Here is a 22598-nt window from a genome sequence, read left to right as displayed (position 1 = left end):
ACTTTTTGAAAGGGGACCATTCCAGTGACAGGTTTGTATCTTTATATTTGATAGTGAATGAAAAGAAAAGCCACAAAACTTATATACATATACATGCAAGGCACTGACATGTATATTTTTGAAAACTGGTTTGGATTGCAAGAGAACTGCGATTAGGCTTTTGGTGACATCTAGTGGTTCAATAGTAGAACTGCAGTTTTTTGTCATTTCTGCGTCAGAGCGACATCTTTTGGAAACGTACGGTTAACATGTGGCAATCAGTGGCGGCGTTTCACGAAAACCTAGGGTATGGCAAAAATTCTTCATACAAGAAGGCCATTCAAATAACGAATCTATGAAACCACATTATATCCATATGTGTACATACTCCTCCAACCTGTATAAAATCATACTATTATTGCACGGATGTACACTTACTGACAACAATACGGAAGCAATACAAATGAAAAACAAAAATAGAAATCATGGTTGTTTAAAATTATTTTCAAATGTTGTCATTCTTAACTAAGTGCAACTCCAGCAACAGATAAACTAAAACAAGATAATATCAAAACATCCTGTAACATCCCTTCAGAAATCTTGTCATTACAGCCGCCAATAAACACTTATAAAAACACAATAAAGACTTTTAATGATGTGATATAGAGCACACGTAGTTAACCCAGTCAACCAACTAAGACTAAAACACTAAAACTTAGTAAAACGGGGCTAAATGCAAAAACAAGTCTTACCTTTTGTCGTCGTGCAGTTTTTATTCCACAAGTCGCCATATTCAAAAACGCGCGCAAATAATTAATACAATTCACTTCGACTGCGCTACAATTTCCCAGAGTAAGAGAACATGTTTATTTATCCACAGAGAACAAATCATTTTACTTCTGGAATAATGTATGCAATATGTATTGCGCGAGTGTGGGGGAGAACCGTGAGTCTGTTTGAATGTTAAAACAAAAAAAGGACTTTACTTGCGAAAATAAAGATTATAACAACAGCGGTCATTATGAGACCTCCTGCACAATTCAAGCTGCGCTGCAAGAACGACAGGTTGATGACATCAAAGTACCGCGAGGGTGAGGCGAGAAATCATCGGAAGAGTTTGCTTTCAAACCGCTCTCGTGGCACGTTGACGTCATCCACATGTCGGTTCCTATATTATAGCATGAAGTCGCGCACACGCGTAAATTATCCATATTAGTGATGTACCAATGTTCAGATATGTTCTACTGAAAATATTTAACATTATTTTTAATAAGCTTCATTATAGCCTGTTGATTTCTGGTGTTTTGTCTGAATGCTAGGGTATGGCAACTGCCATACCCTGCCATACGCAAACGCCGCCCCTGGTGGCAATACATATAAATTAAACAAATAATTCACAATATTTGGCTACCCATAAAATCATAAACTAAATCTCGCAAATGTCTACAAAAACTCGGTGATTAAATTGAAAAATTTCTCATCAAATTACCTCAAAAACGAATTATCTGATCTTTTGTATGACATCATCTTTTATTGTCTGACTGTAAAACGGTTGATATTTACATGAAACATAACGGAGACCTTCATTATTTATTATTTTATAGCCTATATTATGTTTTTTATTTATTCTTTTTAAACAACCAACATTTCCTGAGCTAGTATCCTTGTTAGATGGGTTTGCATAATGTGGGTTTGAATAATTGTGCATAATGAAGTGCATGCGGTGTCGCGCGCCAGTTTGCTTCTTTGCAAACAGTGACGAAGCAAAATCTAAATCTATGTAAATTGTAACTTTAAGGATTAGGCTGGTATAATGTTAAAAACATTTTGACTATCGCATTTACACTCTCACTTTGCACATTGGGTTTAGTAAGATTTTGTAACCTGCAATTTGCGTTTTTTTATTCGTTTAATAATGCCCAATTCTCTCTATTACTTCCTAGATGTATTTTATAAAAGAAATGCAGTAGCTACTCTTGTTTTTGGATGATTTAATTTCGTAAGCAAAACCTTGTTTACAGGTACAAGGCAAATTGTAAAATTTACCCACATTTCCTATCAACAGGTTAAGCAACAGATATCATGTTTCTGCAGGCAGGAAAATCCTCTGTCTTACATCCAGGAATTTGTTCAACTGGATTACAGGAGAGCTACGGATTCAGACGACAGTAGCTTGTTTTTTGTTCTTCTGAAGAATTTGCATAAGCTATTTGTTTATTATCCCACCTGAATGTGGACCAAACTTGAAAGGCTTTTCCTTTTCAAGCCTTTGATGAAGCGATAAGCAACATTATAAACACTGCAGTCGTGTGACAGGTGCTCACTTCTGACCTACAGACGAGCAGGTAAGTGTTTCATTTTCACAAGTAAAAATAAACAATGTGGAAATGTCTTTGCTGTTTATTTGATTTTCAACAACAACACATTATATATTTCATTATTGTTGTTTGTAAATGTATCTATTGTTTTATAAAAGCATTGTACTATCATCTTGTACAACAGTTGGTTGTAGTGTTGACTTGTTGTTTGGGCTGATGTGTTCATCTCTTGCAAGGGCTTCAGGGATTTACTGTTACAGTATTACACAATATAATGATACACAGCATATATAATCCTAAAATTATAACGTATACACTACATACGTATGGCTGGGTTATTTTTGGCGTATAATGGGTAAATATATTTGACAGAACACACCGCTGGGTTAAAACTGACCCAGTACTGGGTTGATTTAACCAAACTGGGTTATTATAATCCATGGTTGCATAACAGCAACCCAACCTTGGGTCAATTTTAACCCAGCATGTGTTCTGTCCAATATATTATGGCTGAAAAATAACCCAGCCATTATTTTCAAGAGTGTATTGTAGACTGTAAAATGTGTTTTTTTCACATATAATATTTTACAAAAAAGTTTAAAAAAATATTATTTTAGGTGTTTCCAATTGAAGTACTTTTTTTAAAGTTGATCCAACATTTCACTTTTTACAGTGTAATTTTTAAAATTTTATATGTTGTTTGTCCCCTTAGCATAAAGGCTAAACAATGCCTAAAAAGGACTGTGTTATTTGTATTGTATACATGATTGATTGTATACAATTTACATCATTCAAATCACAAGAATCTCAGCTTTCCAACGATATGTGACATTTTTGGCTTTTTGTTTTTGAGATAAAGTTGATAAAGTTTTTTGTCAAATAATGCAGTGTACACTGGAATTTTAAGGTGTTAAATTTACCTGTGGGTTTAACACACACACACACACACAGAAAAACTGTAATATTACCAGTAAATATAATTTGTTCTTTAAAGGTTTTACAATTAAAAATGTTTTGAAATATGAAAGCACATACATTCTGTTTTAATGTAAAGAATTATAAAATATAGCAAACAAATAACTCTTTGTACATACAGACCTGTTATATCTCAAGGCTAAGTAACCAAACACCTTTAATGAGAGAAAGAAAGTGTCTTTTTCCTGCCTGTCGTCAGCTTTGGTGAGAAATATTTGCATTTTTCTTTTTTAAAGTGTTTGGTCAGAGGAGATGATCTCATACTGAAGAGTTTGTGAGCACTGAGAATGATGTTCAGATGGGTCGGACCTCATGACCACGGCGATGGCTGAAGATTTATTGTTTAACAGAAGAGCAAACTTGTCTGCTTCAAGGAGCAAATGGAGCAGAACTGATGCATCTGAGATCGGTGAGATATTCCCTTCGAACATAAAAGTTTTCATTTCAAGTTTAATTCTAGTCTTCAGTTTTGGATCAGTCAAATGTAATTAGTACAGACAGTCAATCTTGGTAAAATTGTAATCCTATGGGTCAACCAGATCCCAGATGTCTGGTCTATTTTAGAGAATATGCAAAGCAATTCAGAGAACGCCCATTTGAGCTGGGAGTTGTATAATACCGTGGGTTGTCTCGGAGATGTAGATCTTTCTATCTATCTATTCAATTCATATTCTCTATAAAACAGATAGATTTAAGCCTCTTTCATATTTCAGGAATTTAACATTTGGTCTGGGTTTTTTTTTTTACAGGAAAATGTAACGAAGATGCCATAGAGCACTGGCTTACGTCAGTCATTAAGTAAGAGCCGACCACTGTTTTATTATAGTTTATTTTTGCTTAGGTCATTGTGATCTTTAAAGGTTTTCTTTCTATACTGATGTGGCTACTAATAGAATTTGAATGCTTTGTTTAGGGAAGAAACAAAACCAGACGTTGTCCTGGAGACGACAGGTAAGGTTATGCATCACTGCAAATTTGCAAAAACTACAAGCTTTGAGATAACCTTGTGTATGAAAATGCGTTTACTGTATAGTCATTTGCTTTAAAAACTATAGAATAAAAGAGGTGTTGTTTTTCTATAAAGTAGCTTCATTTATTAAAATTGTGTGAATAACTTTTGTTTATACTGTACACTGTTAAAAAAAGGTTAAAATATGTGCCCAAATTGTCACTGGGGCACTATCCTTTAAAATGTCCTAATATGTACAATTAGGTACAGATATGTATATGTTTGGTAACAATATGTACCTTAAATAATAATGTGAACCCTTAAGGTGCACAGCTTTTTGAAAGGGTACAGTCCCGAATCATGACAGCTGGGGTACATATTTTGACCATTTCTGTGACAGTGTAGGTACATATGTGTGACCCTGGACCACAAAACCATAATGGTTAATGTTTTGAATAAATAAGATTTCCATTGATTTATGAAAACTGAAATCTGAGGGTGCAAAAAATCTAAATATTGGAAAATCATTTTTTAAAGTTTTCAAAATGAAGTCTTTAGCAACACATATTAGTAATTATAAATACATTTTTGATATATTTACAGAAGGAAATTTGCTAAATATCTTCATTGAATATGATCTTTACTTATTATCCTAATGGTTTTGGGTATTAAAAATCTGTAATATCGACCATACAATGTATTGTTGGCTATTTGTACAAATATATTCATGCAGCTTATGATTGTTTTTTTTTGTCTAGGGTCATCTAAAGTTATCTAAAGTTTGATAAATGTATTTATTCATTATAATGTATGCAAACCAATTCTGTCCATCCCTGTTTTATCCTCGAGCATGTAAATGCTGTGCTATTATATTATTAGCACGCTATATTGTATCTGTTTGACAAACAGTCTGGTTTAGTTTTTAGTTTCATCACTTTTGAATGCTGCCTTGTGGCCTGAAAGCATGAATTGGCTTCACGTTTTTGTTGAAATTCACTATTATAAACTATATTGCTCTGCTGTCATTTTCTTTTTTGCAGTACTCAGCGATTCCAAAGATGATAACCTAGCATTGGGAGTAGAAGGTAAACTTTCTCAATTTTATAATGTTCATTTTGGTTGAATTGATATTCTTTTAAGTAATAAGGGAGTTGTGGTACATTCACAAGCATGCGGTTATCTACCGTTCAATCTGAGTCTAAGTATAGTCTGTGCTAATCCTGGATTTTAAACATGGCAAACCTCTTCATACCTTCTAACACAAACACCAGCAGAGTGTGAAACAATCCAGTCCCTGCTGTCTCCCACAGGACAACAGTCCAAATTGTGCCACAAATCATTTGTAGAAAGTTTCTTTTGCTTCTGTGTGGTTTCTAATCAAGCCAATCAAATAGATAAGGAATAGATAAAGCCAGGAAATTGTTGGACCTAAGACAACTTTCCTATCAGGCTTTTAGATTTTAGTGTTGGGGATTGAAAAATTTTATAGATACACTTTGAGGAAACAGGGTACAAAAGGTACCCTTTTTAAAAGTACACCTTTGTATCTTAAAGGAAAACACCACAATTTTTCAATATTTTACTATGTTCTTACCTCAACTTAGATGAATTAATACATACCTATCTTTTTTCAATGCTTGCAGTTAATCTTTGTACAGCGCGTCGTGAATGTGTTAGCATTTAGCCTAGCTCCATTCATTCCTATGGCTCCAAACAGGGATGAATTAAGAAGCTACCAAACACTTCCATGTTTTCCCTAGTTAAAGACCGTTATATGAGTAGTTACACGAGTAAGTATGGTGGCACAAAATAAAACATTAGTTTGGAGCCATAGAAATGAAGCCATAGGAGGTACCTTTCCATATTATTAGTACCTCAAAAGTACATATTGGTACCTCAGAGATACTGTACAATGGTACATAGGACCTTTTTAAATGGTACCATGACCGTCCCACTGAACCTTTATTTGCGACAGTGTACTTAATTTTCTGCATTTTTGTGGTATATGGTTGTAAAGTAGTTTGGGTTGGGTTTAGGTTTACAGCACAGATTGTTTAATTAAAATGTAATACCAGGACCAGGAATGAATGTAGCCCCTGCTTTTCATGTTTTTAAAACTAATAGTTACCTTCAAAGAACCTTTAATGTAACAGAAAATGTTGTGGATGTGTAAAGTCACTTTTGGGGAATTTTTGTAAACGCATTATAAATGTTAGAAAAGTATTGTTGAGACTGTAAACTATGTAGTACTGAATTGTGAAGGTACACTTTTAAAAAGCTTGTCCACATTTCTGTGTTCAAGATACCAATACAACCCGAATGGATGCCCGCGAATGTGTTAGGGGCGGGGCCATGGTTGGTGGCTCCAGTGCGTCATCGAGCCACTGTTTTACCCCCGCCCCTAACACAATTGCGAGCATCCATTCAGGTTGTATCGGTATTTAAAAGTTGAAAGGAACAACAACTTTCCCATGAGTGGGTGTGGTTTCAGTGCCTACAGTGGACACGCCCCCTTTTCCTAGATTTTGATAATTAATTTTATGTATTTGACATTTTTATCATTCAAATCTGGCTGGGTTTTGTGATGTCACAAACTGAAAACACATTTAATATCAGTTGTGATAAATATGTTTTACTCATCCTAATCTAACTCCAATCACACATGACTTTATTTCAATGCCACACTAAAGCATTCGATTTGAAAGAGCATGGGGAGAGAAAGCGATGACCAAATTTTAGTTTTTCTTTTGTGAACTGTTCCTTTAAGCGCACACACCGAGGCTGTATGGAAATTTGTTGAGGTCGTGCTGACCTGTCACATAGACCAGGCCCTTTTCACCTAAATACACGGCATCCGACTGCTCCCTGGACTTTTTAGATATCCTTTAAAATGTGTGAATTATTGTGGTCACTTGTACCCGCTTATAATTGTTCTCTTAGTGCTGTCTATCTGACTGGTGTGCTGTCTATACACTTAAAAAAAATAAAGTTTGTTAAAGGTTAATTATCAGAACATCTACACAACCTTTCTAATTTGTGGAGGAAAATAGCTTCTTTGGGGGACCAATAGGAACCCTACAAAGAACCCTTTAAGGACCTTTACTTTAAAGAGTGTATGGTTGGTGTGCTAAACATCTCCTGGTTGTACCACTTTCTGTCATTATTTCTAATGTGCTGTAAGAATGTGAATATCCTCACTTTATTATCAAGTCTCTTTGGGAATTGTTTCTTACCTCCTCCAAATCTCTGATTTTACTCCTGTCAATCAATTCCGTCGGTCAGACACGCCCCTTGTCACGAATGTTGTGCTTTGGTTTTCTTTAGACAGTGGCAATGGAAGTTTAAGAACGGGATAGATTGGTACTCTTTGCTATGATTATAAAAGATGTTTGGCAGTATTGGCTGCACTCGGTGGATCAGCTTGTACTTATAAGATGACATTTAGAGCCAACGTGTTCCTGATATCATGCCAAAGTCTTCTGTAGAGATGTTTATGACAACATCAACGCAACAACGAAGAATATTTACCTAATATAGCTACCGTACAGTTGTCTGGACGTGTTTCATTAAAACCAGAGCTATTTTCCATTTTTAAATGACCTCCTCTTTGTTTTTGTGTCTGACACAGCATCTTTATATGGCAAACGCTCTATTAGGACGGTACAGAGCTTTCTGAGGTAAGAACATGACTGCTTTACTTGCTTTGGTTTCTCTTTTAAGAAATTGATATTGTGTGATTTATGCATTTATGCTGGAAACAAATACATCTGTGTATCTTGTGTCTACCAGCTGGATGTTTATGTACACATTGCTTAACACAATCATTTAAATGATTTCAATTGTTGTAATTGAAAGTTCATTTAAATTATAGTGAACAGTGGTAATGTTGAATATCTGAAAAATTTGGGAAATCACCTGATTTTTCACATTTGTTAAATGACAACATGTGTATTTTATGTGTACTGTATATATATCAGCCAAAGCAATGGTATGTTCATGAGGTGTCACACTCTTATTCGGAAACCTGCCAGAAACCCGAGTCATATTTCCCATGCAAATGTTCATCTGGTTGCGTTCACCTGCTCCCAGATGCATTGCTGGTCTGGTTTGCATGAGATGGAATGTCAGTGATGTGGAGAGAAGCGATTTCAAGCTCCGTCCGAAACTGAGAGAAAGATCCTATAGGAACGTAAAGGGTTTGGGTGGATACTATGGGCACGTCGGCATGGTTTAGTCAATATCTCGGGTTTCTCTACTTGACGCTGTGTGATGTCATCCTCATACAGGGCATCTGAAGATCTTCCCTCCCTGTCCAGGTGGAACAGCTTCGAATCAGATCTCTCGACTCAGTCTAAAGTCAGGTCAGAATTCCGTCCATCTGTCAAATTTTTTTAATCCTGTTTAATGCTGTTTATATGTCTGTGTGCTTATTCATGATCACCACTTTACCAAAGATAGTCTCAAAATGTAGTTTGAACCACCCTTGATTTCTACGTCAAAAGCATGTTGTAACCAATTATGTCATCATGTCTGAGTTGGTGTGATTGAGTGGAGGCGGAGACTAATTTGAATATTCATGCATCCACAAATACTAAATGCAGCAAGGTTGTAGAGTTATTTAAACTATTTTAAGGTAAATAGAAATAATTTGCACAAGAAAAATATTGAAAAATGTCATTTTTATAATCGAAGATTAAGAAATTATCAGCTGCAAGAGGACTTTAAATATACATTAAAAATGCAGCATTTTTGTCAAATCAACATATTTTTATGCTACTTTAATTCAAAAAATTTAGTTTAGTTTTAAAACTATGTCAACTATTGACAATCAAAACTTCACAACAATGTATGATTTCAAAGCTGAAGAATTCAAGATTTAAAAAAAAAAAATGAACAACTCCAAAGCTACAGCAATAATGTTTCATTTCGGCCATATAGCCTATTGTAGTTTTTAAATCATAATATTATGTAATGATTTTTCCAACGCCATCTCACGAGAATTTGTACATATTTTACGAGTTGGCTAAAAATATACAGCATGCATATTTTTATGCATTACCTGTTTTTAACTTTGAAATTAAAATAAATTTTGACAACAATTTATATTTTTAAAGCTGAAGAATTCAAGATTCTTAAAAAAAATATATTTAACAACTCCAACGCTACAGCAATAATGTTTTATTTTGGCTATATAGCCTATTATATTTTTTAAATCATAATATTATGTAATGATTTTCCAACGCTATCTCACGAGAATTCGTACATATTTTACGAGTTGGCAAAAAATATACAGCATGCATATTTTAATGCATTACCTGTTTTTAACTTTGAAATTAAAATACATTTTGACAACAATTTATGATTTCAAAGCTGAAGAATTCAAGATTCTTTAAAAAAATATATTTAACAACTCCAACGCTACAGCAATAATGTTTTATTTTGGCTATATAGCCTATTATATTTTTTAAATCATAATATTATGTAATGATTTTTCCAACGCTATCTCACGAGAATTTGTACATATTTTACGAGTTGGCTAAAAATATACAGCATGTATGTTTTTATGCATTACCTGTTTTTAACTTTGAAATAAAAATAAATTTTGACAACAATTTATATTTTTAAAGCTGAAGAATTCAAGATTCTTTTAAAAATATGTATTTAACAACACCAAAGCTACAGCAATAATGTTTCATTTCGGCCATATAGCCTACATTTTTTAAATCATAATATTATGTAATGATTTTTCCAACGCTATCTCACGAGAATTTGTACATATTTTAAGAGTTGGCTAATTTGTATTCGTATGACCACATTCGTACGTTTTGGTACCATTTGCCTTGACTCCTGACGTTGAGTGCGGGGTCAGTGGCTCGGTTTCGTTGTTGTTTTTTTATGAAAATCGTACGATTTTGCACCTTTGTATGAATCGATACGAATTAGCCAACTCGTAAAATATGTACGATTTCTCGTTTTTCATATGTTTAAAGCATCCTATTGTTTTCTGTATAAAAAAGTTTCTATGACTTTTATGGCATTGGCTATTTCCATAGACCAAAGAGTTGAAGAACTGCAACCATGCAGTGTGTGCACCAAAAAAGGGGCGGGGTTTAAAGTTCACTTGCCAATTAGTGAACTTTTCACAAATAAACATTAATGCTAACATCTTTCTTCCCGCAGCGTTATGGACGTGTTGGACATGTTGCAGGATGACCCTGAAGAATTGCTGCTGGATTTGGGATTTGGCATCGATGAGCCGGATATCACTGGCAGAATTCCGGCCAGATTCCTCTGTTATCAGTCCAATGCCCGCGGCATCAGTTTCCAGCTTTTTCTGGAGGCTCAGCAAAGCCGAATAGACGTCGAAAACCCCGATGTCAGAAGTATGAACCTTGTTTCTTTATAGTATTACAGGAGATATTGTTTAACAGCTACTGATCATCTTTATAAAAGATGTTAAATGTTTCGATAAGCAAATTGTTTTACATTACTCACGTATTCTTTATCTCTCTCCCAGGTCGGTTCAGAGAGATCGAGGTTCTCCAGCAGGTCACCGCAACCTTCACCAATCTGGTTGGTGCTTCTTCCCCGGTTTTAGACACATCTCCCATCCAGGCGTCCATGGATGCACGAGAGAGGAGAAAGCGTGTGGCAACGATTCTGCGTAGAGCCGCCAAAAAAACCACAAGACAAGCTCAAAAAATGCAGGACAAGCCCCCTACGGCATCGTCGGCCCAGTCCGAACCAGAATCATCAATAGATAAAAGAATCCCTTCAAAACGCAGCAAAGTGTCGGACGACAGCAGTCCCTTTCTAGACGATCAGAGCAAAAATTCAGATGCAGCTATGCCTGTTGTAAGCGGCTCCACGCTGAGAGTAACAACAGATCCTTTGAAATTCAACGCTGTCCCATCATCCATGGGAAAGGGAACGCAAGATCCCATGGGATCTTTCGAGCTGGAGAAGGTGAAGTGTTGTGGATCTGTTGTGAAATGTTTACATAAAGTATAAAGTCTGTTTCTAATGTCGATTTGTCTTCTCAGATCCGAAGCTTAGGTGTTCCTGGGAATTCCAACGGCCCTGTGGATCCCGGAGGTCTGTGCGGTTTTAACTTGAATGTTGTATTTTGAAGCTCAAAGTCAGTTACTGTGGAAATTTAAAACATTGCTATATACAGAGCAGCTTAAACTGACCGAACACATGACGTGAGTTTGGAGATGCCTTCTTTTGTCTAAAATAATATCAAAACGTATCTTTAATTTATTTATATTTAATCATAATCCTTCAAGAGATGGAAAACAAATGGTTTCGATTTAAAGCCACTGTGTGGATCCCAATAATTTACATAGAACAATTTCCATCTTAGATATATGCAAATGATCCATGAGATTGTTCAAACATTTCAGAGTCTGTGTTACTACAGTACTACCATGAATATCACCTAGCTATACTCTTAAAAGTAAAGGTTGCTAAAATCCTGTAAGGTCTGTGAGGTTGTATAAAGAGCCTTCAAAAACATTCACAGAACCTTTCTGTTGCACATAAGATTCTTTGTAGTTTAAAGTTTTTTAGGAACTTTTGACACTGGGATGGTACCCTAAGATACCCTGTTTTGTATCTTTACAGGTTAACAAACACAATGCTGTACCCTTTTGGGTACATTACTGCACCTTAAAGGGACACTCCATTCTTTGAAGTTAAACATTAGATTTTTACCTTGTTGGAATCCATTCAGCTGATCTACAGGTCTGGCACTACCACTTTTAGCATAGCTTAGCACAATCCATTGAATCTGATTAGACCATTAGCATCATGCTAAAAAAATAACAGTCAACAAAGTCACGTCATAATGAGAGTATAGTTTTTAGCCATATCTGCCTAGAAAATCGCAACTTTTAAGTTTCCGTAATTTTTGTTTTAGTACACGATGTAACTACAGAAGAGTCAAGTTTTAAATAGGAAAAATATTGAAACTCTTTGGTTATTTTTTTAGCGTGATGCTAATGGTCTAATAAGATTCAATGGATTGTGCTTAGCAAAGCTAAAAGTGCTAGCGCCAGACCCAGAGATCAGCTAAATGGATTTCAAAAAGGTAAAAATCAAATGTTTAACTCTAGGGGAGCTGGAAAATTTTTCAAAAAAGTGGAGTGTCCCTTTAATGATCTATTGTGTACCTTTAAGGGTACAGTTAAATGTGTTGTACCCACTGATCTATATAAATGACTGGATTGCGCATAGAACGCTTGACGTAACTGCGTGAGGTGAAGCCAGCGCAGAGTTCGAGACGCCATCTTGGTATACCGAACCGGCAGAGAGCGTCATTGACTTTCATTCAAAATCATGATAAAAATGTACCCCCTTTACAGCGTATCAGTTACACAATGTTAATTTTTAGGATATGTGTACTAATTATTTGTTAATTCTGGTGTTATTTGCAATGTTTATGTTTTAATCGGGCAGGATAATGGATTTATAAAAAAAACGTTAAGGTGAGTGTGTCTGTTGCATTTGTTAATGACACGGGTATAAATAAAGCTTTGTTTGTCATTCAGCTACACTGTGACCGTCAGCGTTATTTCTCTAAATAAGTTTAGATAACTTGTAATTTTAGATAACATAATTACAAAACTAGCAAATTATTGCATGCACATATGGAACAAAGCATGAATATTTATTTAGATTTCAGAATGAGCACGTTTATTGTCATTAATACTAAATATGCTGCGGTCTGTCTGCTGATCTGATACTGTAATAAAGATGAATGTATAATAACTGATTAAAACACAAAATGTACAACTTTCAGTAAATAACTATTTACATGCTTTGGACGTTTGTGTTGTAATAATGGACAGGGTAACTTCACATATAAAAACGAAGACGAGTAAAGTGATGTTTTATCATTAAAATCTGATAACGTTCATTGATTTATTAGAACGTTTGGGTATACCAACATGGCGGCGCGGTGGCTTCACAAGTGTGACGTCATGCGCAATCCAGTCATTTATATAGATCAGTGGTTGTACCCCTAAAATTAAACGGGTACAAATTTGGTCCTTAAAGGTACACACTATGTCTTTATGGTATAATATTGTACCCCAATAGGTACAACATTTCAAATTAAAAAACATTTTCAATTCCAGCTATTAGTTACTAGAAGTGGCTGACATGTTTCAAAATGGTGTTATGTTTAAGACAGTGATTAAAAAAATATTAGGTTGGATTTGGTGAGAAATAACACAGAAATAAAAAAACATAAGATGAAAAAATTTTCTTCCATGCCTCCAAAACACTCTTTGTTTAATATCTTAACCAAAACACATCAAAACATTAAAAAAATTCACAGTACATCATCTTCTGACAGTACGAAAAAACCTGTGTGCTTCACGTGTCTTGTCAAAGTAAGTGCCTGCTGCAGACGTGTCTAAAGGGTTTATGATAAAAGAGACGCTCGTGTTTGCCAGATACTCGCATAATCTCATGCTTAATCAGAGTTTACTGTTAAGGGAGTGTCTTGAGTGTATTTTGTGAACGTGAGCGTCTCTTTTATCATAAACGGTTTTGACGCGTGTGCAGCAGGCACTTTTTTGACAAAACACGTGATGCACATGGTTCACATGACGCAACAAACACATATTTTGAAAACACAAGCAACACGCATAACACTCCGAACACATATTTTGAATTTGCGCCCCTCGGATGAGCAGTCACGAGCCACCACTGCATATTTTATTTAAGTAACATTTTCCCAAGTAAGACAATGCAAGTATGAACCTGGTGTCCTCCATTCTTTCCAACCACAAGCTTGTCATCACAACTTCACAAGTGGGAACACATGAAACCAGCATTAGTGTTTTATCTAAGGGTCGAAGATGTGTGAGCGCATGCTAATATATTTTGGTTTTGTGTAGGTGGACGTCTGGACTCTAATGTGATAAGAACGAACAACTTTCAATCTGACAGCAGCGGCTTTTTGGAGGATCCGCCAGTCCTGAACAGCACTGAATCTGAGCTCAGGAATATAAGGGGGAGTAAACAATGACAGAATTTTCATTTTTGAGGGAATTATCCCTTTTGATTGTGTTTATAAAAATGTAATTCAAAAATTCTTGTTCTATTTCTATTGCAGATGCTTAATGGAATTTCACAAGAAAATACAACAAGCCGACGTAGGCCCAGAAAACAAAAAGAGAACGTCGCCAGAGAACCACGGGATTTTAAACACACAGACTCCTCTATAAGCAGTGTTCTGGGAACAGCAGACTCTGGACCTATTAACAACACAATACAGTCTCATACTGTTCTGGGAACAGCAGACTCCGACTCAGCCCAGATGGGGAAAACACAGACTGAAAGGGATAATTCGCATTATTCGGATCAGTTGCAAAAAATGCTGACTAAAAATGGAAATTCAGAGTCATCACTACCAGATGATAGAAAAATAAGCAATGGTGTTACGCTAGCATACTACGTTCAAATGGATCCCGTGGTTTTTCCGACTGAACTCCGTGATAGATTTCAAAGCACCGAACGTGTTTATAAGCATAGTATCTCCCTCTTTGAGGAGCTCCAATCTGCTGAGACGATCTCATGCTTCTCTCCAACCGAACCTGAAACAGGTGAATTAGAAAAAAAGGTGTCCACCACTACATTTCCTCATGAGGACGGTGAACAAATTCAGTACACAGAAACCTCAGTCTGTGACCAGATAGAGGAATCTCAGACCGCCACCGAGGACCAAAATGTCACCACTGCTGTTGAGCGCAGTTCTCCAACCTCGCTCAAACTCAGAAGGGAATCTTTTTCCAGGAGATCCCGGTCTGACGGTGGCATGAACAATGACTCTGGAATGCATTCACCTTTTACGTCTGTGGAGACTTCGTCACCACACATGTGGAACTCTATGGAACGTTCTAGAGATCTCGGATATTTCCGTACGCGGTCGATGTCTCTGGACACAGGATTGTCTCATGAGGAAGAAGACCAGAGGTGGGAGTGTGCACTGTTGGCCGGAGCGCAGCGATGCTTTTACTGTGGGTCTCTTATTAATGACAACAGATGGGCGAAAATTCAACGTGGGCTGTCTTCTGATTTGCCTGTAAGTAATTTACTATCTTTCGTAAACTGCTATTATAGAAAAAAAAATCCTGCAGCAATGGTATTGAATAATGAATTTGCACATAGTTTTTCTTTAAACGTATTAAAAGACATATAAACAAAATATGATTTTTTTTCACAGGAGCACTTTAAGATATTTTTATATTGTTTGTATGTATAGTACACAGTATGTTTTGTACCATGTATGCTTAAATATTTAAATTTACGCTTTCGGTATGCTTTTACCCAAAGTACACATTGCATAACCAAGTATATCTTGTGTATGAGGTCTGGAATCAAGACCATGACCTTTGTGTTGCAAGTAGTGGTCTTCACGAGTCCACTAAGATCCGAAAATCTGAGGTCTGACTCGAGACCCAAGCAAGCTCCCGTCTAAAAGTTTTGCGTGTGCCTTGGTCACGGGTTGCATATAATATTTGCCTGAACTGTCCTGCGTGTGTCCATCGAGTTCTTTTCCAACCATCATATCCCCCCTCCTGCTCGACAAGAAGGCTTGCATCATCATGTGGCTGGCATGTTAATTCGTGGAGCCAGACCTGTAAATCAATTTTGAATGCACATTTTAGCAGTTACCTTTGGTGTCGTCGTCAGATAACAAATGAAAATAAATGGAGCAGCGGGACAAAATTGGTTGCAGGGCCACTGGGGTTTCTTTCTGTCTTACTGGTGACTGCATGCACGGCAGTCTCATTTACTTTCGGGTCCAGTCGGGTAAAAAAAGCGCCACTTGATCTGGTCGGACTCGGGTTTAATTTTTGTCTATTTTTCGTCATCTGCATGTTGACTTCATTCGCACCAGGACCGAAAGAAGTCGAACACCCCTGTCACCACACTGTAAAAAATACTTTGCTGCCTTACAATTTTTTGTTGAATCAACTAGGATTTACAAGTCATTTCAACTTACTATTATTTATCTTGACTAGAGATGAGTTGTTACAGTATAACTACAGGTGAGTTGATATAACTATATTTTATAAGTTGTGACAACTCATCTCTGTTGACATGACTTGTAAATCTGAGTTGATTTAACAAAAAATTTAAGGCAGCAAAGTATTTTTTACAGTGCATGGTTTTATAAATGCAAGACAACAAAATTACGTTTTATATCGGTTAATGCGGTGGTTCTCAAGTTTTTTGAGGTCCCCTTGTGTGCATCCCTTAGTGCCCCCCCAAGAAAATTAATGACATTAAACAATCTCAAATTTTGAATTAAACAAAACATTACATAATACATCGCTGTTCGTTAGCAGCCTTAGGGCAGGGGTGGGGAACCCTGGTCCTGGAGTGCCATTGTCCCGCAGAGTTTAGTTCCAACCTTAATTAAACACACCTGAAAAATCAAATTAAAGTCTTCAAGATTACTTGGAAATGAAATTCAGGTGTGTTTAATTAGGATTGGAAGTAAACTGTGCAGGACAGTTGCCCTCCAGGACCCAGGGTTCCCCACTCCTGCCTTAGGGAGTGCACACACCAAAGCTTTTAAACGAGGCTGAAAATGCCAGGCAGACACTGACTGCCAGCTGAGCGCTTTGGTTGCTGTGATACTTCTGCTTTGTTTATCTGCGTTGTACGACTTTTCACCCAAAGTTGAATATTTTTCTACTCTCGGTGCCGAGCGCGGAAAAAGAGTCGGCTTTCAGTATGAAAAACAAAGCGCTTACATTGGAAACAATGAAAACGTACGCCTGCCACTGGCGTGCACTTCGGTGTGCACACCCCCTTATTTTTCTGAGGTTTAATTACTCACATTTTTATTAAACTAAGGACCCCCTGGCACCATATTGTGCCCCCCAGTTTAAGAACCACTGGGTTAATGGAAACGCCATCATTTCGCAATAAATTTTTGATCGACATTTAGAAAATAACGCTATCCTTTTTGCTCAAATCTTTAATGGAAACGCAGCTGCCTGTTTACATCTATCTTTTTACTGATAAGAACAACCTAAGATTAAACATTTTCTATTCTGGGAGAAACTCTTGTGCCTCGTCCTCTTCAGCCTCTGAGATTAAAAGCACACCTACAGTATCCTCAATGAGGCTTATTTGAATTTGAATACTTTATTTGCATGTGCAATGGAAAAATACTAGCGTTGACCACTTCAGTATCTTCACAACCAGACACGCACAACTAAAACCCTGCAGCTCAAATCCTTCCCCAATAACACTTAACTAAAGATCCCGGAGTTATATAATGCTGATGGAAAACCGGCTTCAGATGGTGTATTGTAGGTTCAAGATTAGGGTTAGGGCTTAAATCAATAATCAGATCAGAGTAGACTGTGTTGGTCATTGAAGGTTTTGGTTAAGATGCAATATTATTTATATATATTTACTCATCTTTTCAGTACTCTCTGGATGAGCTGGAAAACACGATGAGGTCCATGAGAAAGTTCCGAAATGTTCTGACAGAAATCGAAGTGAGAGTGGAGGAAGAGCAGGCGCCTGTGCTTGGATCTCTTACAGAATCCCACAGGTAAATGTTGGATATCTCATAAACTGCACAACACATCATGGATTTTGGTATGCTGGTCTACTGAAACCAGAGTTTTTGAATATGAGTTTGTTTTTTAGGGAGGAGCTGGAAGATGTTTTGAGGCTACGGGCGGCTGTCAAACAGGAGGCCGGCGTGCTTGAACAGCAGCTTTCTGATATAGTTGACAACTATGATGATAGTATAAAAATGGTAATGAATATACTTTTGTACACCATACAGTATATTGAAAATTGAATTTGTTTCATCCTCTTGCTTTTGTGTCTCAGAAGCTTAATCGACTCTTGGATGAACAGTCTCAGCTGTGCTCTCAGTTACGGATCGTCCCCGCCGATACGTCCTGTACAGAACCCAAGGTGACTAGGAGCGTCGCCGTCCAGTGCTGTCTTCTTCCTGTGACGTCCGGCTCACAGAGATGTTGCCATCATCACTGCACCTGTAACACATATCACAAAACATGCCAAGACCCTTACAGGTCACCCTATCAAACCCAGTGGGATTCTTACTACAAGCCGGATCGGCTGGACTTTATAGCGTTTATGAAAAGTGTAAGAAACATCTTGTGCCCTCATTGACAATCATTTGTTCTGATGATGACTTACATTTCTAAAAGTGTCCCTTTTTTCTTTCAGCTAAAAAATTCATTACAACTTTCTCTGAAAAGTACCTCGTTGGAACAGTGAGGTGTGTGGTATTTTATCTGTCTGTCTGTCCATCTCTCCACAGTATCTGTACATCTGTCCAGCCATTTAACCTTCCATCTGTATATCTATCTACAGTGTCTGTCTGTCCTTCTTTCCATCCATTCATCCATCTACAGTGTCTCTCTCTTTGTCTGTCTGTCTGTCTGTCTGTCTGTCTGTCTGTCTGTCCATCCACAGTATCTCTGTCTGCCTGTCTGTGTCTGCCTATAGTGTCCAACTGTCTGTCTGTCCGTCCACAGTATCTCTTTCTGTCTCTCTGTCTGTCTATCCATCTATCTATCTATTGTGTCTGCCTGTCCATCCGTCTGTCCAGTCACAATATCTCTGTCCGTCCGTCCGTCCATACATCCATCCAGCCATCGATCTATCTATAGTGTCTGTCTGTCCATCCGTCCGTACATCCACAGTATCTCTGTCTGTCTGTCCGTCTATCCATCCATCTGTTTGTCTGTCTGTCTGTCTATAGTGCCCATCTGTCTGTCCATCCATCCACAATATCTCTGTCTGTCTATTGATCTATCTATCTATTGTGTCTGCCTGTCCATCCGTCTGTCCAGTCACAATATCTGTCTGTCTGTCTGTCTGTCTGTCTGTCTGTCCAGCTATCCATCCATCCATCTATAGTGTCTGTCTGTCCATCCGTCCGTCCGTACATCCACAGTATCTCTGTCTGTCTGTCCGTCCGTCTGTCCATCCATCCATCCATCCATAGTGTCTGTCTGTCCATCCGTCCGTACATCCACAGTATCTCTGTCTGTCTGTCTGTCCGTCCATCCATCCATCCATTGAACTATCTATAGTGTCTGTCTGTCCATCCGTCCGTACATCCACAGTATCTCTGTCTGTCTGTCCGTCTATCCATCCATCTGTTTGTCTGTCTGTCTGTCTGTCTGTCTATAGTGCCCATCTGTCTGTCCATCCATCCACAATATCTCTGTCTGTCTATTGATCTATCTATCTATTGTGTCTGCCTGTCCATCCGTCTGTCCAGTCACAATATCTGTCTGTCTGTCTGTCTGTCCATCTATCCATCCATCCATCTTTAGTGTCTGTCTGTCATCCGTCCGTCCGTACATCCACAGTATCTCTGTCTGTCTGTCCGTCCGTCTGTCCGTCCATCCATCCATCCATCCATCCATCCATAGTGTCTGTCTGTCCATCCGTCCGTACATCCACAGTATCTCTGTCTGTCTGTCTGTCCGTCCATCCATCCATCCATTGAACTATCTATAGTGTCTGTCTGTCCATCCGTCCGTACATCCACAGTATCTCTGTCTGTCTATCGATCTATCTATCTATCTACTGTGTCTGCCTGTCCATCCGTCTGTCCAGTCACACAATCTGTCTGTCCGTCTGTCTGTCTGTCTGTCCATCTATCCATCCATCCATCTATAGTGTCTGCCTGTCCATCCGTCCGTACATCCACAGTATCTCTGTCTGACCGTCTGTCCATCCATCCGTCCATCGATCCATCCATCCATCCATCCATTGAACTATCTATAGTGTCTGTCTGTCCATCCGTCCGTACATCCACAGTATCTCTGTCTGTCTATCGATCTATCTATCTATCTATTGTGTCTGCCTGTCCATCCGTCTGTCCAGTCACACAATCTGTCTGTCCGTCTGTCTGTCTGTCTGTCTGTCCATCCATCTATCCATCTATAGTGTCTGTCTGTCCATCCGTCCGTACATCCACAGTATCTCTGTCTGACCGTCTGTGCGTCCATCCGTCCATCGATCCATCCATCCATCTATCTATAGTGTCTGTCTGTCCATCCGTCAGTACACAGTATCTCTGTCTGTCTGTCCGTCTATCCATCCATCCATCTATCTGTCTGTCTATAGTTCCCTATCTGTCTGTCCATCCATCCACAGTATCTCCTTCTGTCTGTCTATCTATTGTGTCTGCCTGTCCATCCGTCTGCCCAACTACAGTTTCTCTGTCTGTCTGTCTACTTATCTTTCCATTCGTCCATCCATCCATCCATCTATCTATTTATAGTGTCTCTCTGTCCATCCTTCTCTACGCCCACCGTATCTCTGTCTGTCCGTCCACCTGTCTATAGTGTCTATGTGACTGTCCGTCCATCCACAGTATCTCTTTCTATCTGTCTGTCTTTGTCTATCTGTCCATCCATCCGTCCATCCATCCATCCATCCATCCATCCATCCATCTATTTATAGTGTCTCTCTGTCCATCCTTCTCTAAGCCCACCGTATCTCTGTCTGTCCGTCCACCTGTCTATAGTGTCCATCTGTCTGTCCGTCCATCCACAGTATCTCTTTCTATCTGTCTGTCTTTGTCTCTCTGTTCATCCATCCATCCATCCATCCATCCATCCATCCATCTATAGTGTCTGTCTGTCTGTCCATCCATCCGTACATCCACAATATCTCTGTCTGTCTGTCTATCTATCTATCTGTCGATCCATCCATCCATCTGTCTGTCTGTCTGTCTTGTGTTTGCCTGTTCATCCATCTGCCCATCCACATTTCTCTGTCTGTCTGTCTATTTATCTTGCTGTCCATCCATCCATCTATAGTGTCTGTCTGTCCATCCGTCCATCCATCCACAGTATCTCTGTCTGTCTGTCTGTCTGTCTGTCTGTCTATCCATCTATCTGTCCATCAGTCCGTCTATACTTCCATCCTTTTATCTATCTGTCTGTCTGTCTATCCATGCATCTATTTGTCTATCCATCTATCTGTCTGTATGTCTGTCTATCCATCCATCTGTCTATGCGTCTGTCTATCCATCTAGTCTCTGTCAACTACAGCATAGAGTTTAAGGGCACCTATGGTCTGATTCACGATTTTACATTTCCTTTGGTATGTAAGTGTGTACTAGTACATGTTAACGATATGCAAAAGCTACAAATCCCAAAGTAAACGATGACGCGAGTGTCACATTTTCGGCTGATGTCAGAGGTATTGAGGCAAATCACAACATACAGATTTGCTGGCCACCAGCTAAACCAGCACTCGCACCAGCTAAACCAGCACCGAACCAGCACCAGCATCCCATGCTGGTCATACCAGCAAGACCAGCATATGTTGTGTTTTGGTGCTGGTATGGTGGTGACCACCAGCTAAACCAGCAACAAACCAGCATGGACTAGCATGGGAATTATGCTGGTCTATGCAGTTTTTTTCAACAGGGTTATACCAAATACACAAAATAACGGGTTTTTTTAGCAATGAAATGGGTGCACTTTAATAGACAAAAACTTACATTGTTATTTCATTGGGATACTTTAGCATAATTGCAAACAAATATAATAAATCATTATTGTCTCTGTTTATCATTTCAGCAGCCATGCAGTGTGAAGACCTGCTGATTCCTGTTGATCTTTGAAGTGTTACTAAGTGCTGACTCCCAAGTTCAGGACTAATAAAGAATGTATAAAGACGTTTAAACTGTAATCTCAACACATCCAGATGAGTTTACTGTATATCTGGAGACGTATATTCAGATCCATCCCCTTCTGCCCACCCAGTAGCCTCAATCTCTTCCTCTTTATCTTTGTTTCTCTTTGTCTCTAATGAACCATTTCACCGTCACGCTGTTATGTTGACCGTATAAGGACACAGCTTCTCGACAGACCAGACCAGAATGTTTCCCTCCCTTATACGTCATGACAGTCAGACCCATTCCTGCTGCTTTATGTCGGACTTTGGTCTGATGGCCCTTCCAGTGTTTCTGAGACGTTTCACCTTGTGGTTCATGTGTGGCTCAATCAATATGTCAAACATTTTTACTGTTGTGGAACCACCATAGTAAAAGGCACCATTTGCAATAAATGAATTAGTAATTTACAGTGTGAGTTTTTCATTGGTTGATTGTTACACTACTCCTAGAGTAAATACAGTATGTTGTTACAGCCAATAGTTATATTGCTATTTAGTTTAACCCTAACGTGTTATGTTGTTTAAACCACATTAAAGTAAGTTCTGATGGTAAGACCTAACAATAAGGTTGCATTTGTTAACATTATTTTATGCATTAGCTTACATGAACTAAAACTAAATAACACATCTACAGCATTTATTAATCTTAATAGTTCATG

The 22598-nt window shown here is 38.1% G+C and overlaps 1 protein-coding gene across 1 annotated transcript; it reads left to right on the top strand.

Moving 5' to 3' along the window:
* Positions 1-2113: 2113 nt before the first annotated feature.
* Positions 2114-22349, top strand: itprid1 (ITPR interacting domain containing 1). Its single transcript, XM_065258572.1, has 17 exons — positions 2114-2324; positions 3509-3681; positions 4022-4070; positions 4186-4223; positions 5262-5306; positions 7850-7898; positions 8508-8582; positions 10402-10604; positions 10739-11187; positions 11265-11316; positions 14130-14244; positions 14338-15316; positions 17682-17809; positions 17908-18019; positions 18097-18375; positions 18460-18511; positions 21843-22349. The coding sequence occupies exons 2-16, from the start codon at positions 3585-3587 to the stop codon at positions 18508-18510; spliced, it is 2721 nt and encodes a 906-aa protein (XP_065114644.1). The 5' UTR covers positions 2114-2324; positions 3509-3584; the 3' UTR covers position 18511; positions 21843-22349.
* Positions 22350-22598: the final 249 nt, after the last annotated feature.

The sequence above is a fragment of the Paramisgurnus dabryanus genome, chromosome 22, assembly GCF_030506205.2.
Source record: "Paramisgurnus dabryanus chromosome 22, PD_genome_1.1, whole genome shotgun sequence".
Classification (NCBI taxonomy): domain Eukaryota; kingdom Metazoa; phylum Chordata; class Actinopteri; order Cypriniformes; family Cobitidae; genus Paramisgurnus; species Paramisgurnus dabryanus.
The sequence above is the reverse complement of the archived record's forward strand: the minus strand, read 5'-3'. Positions and strand labels throughout refer to the sequence as shown.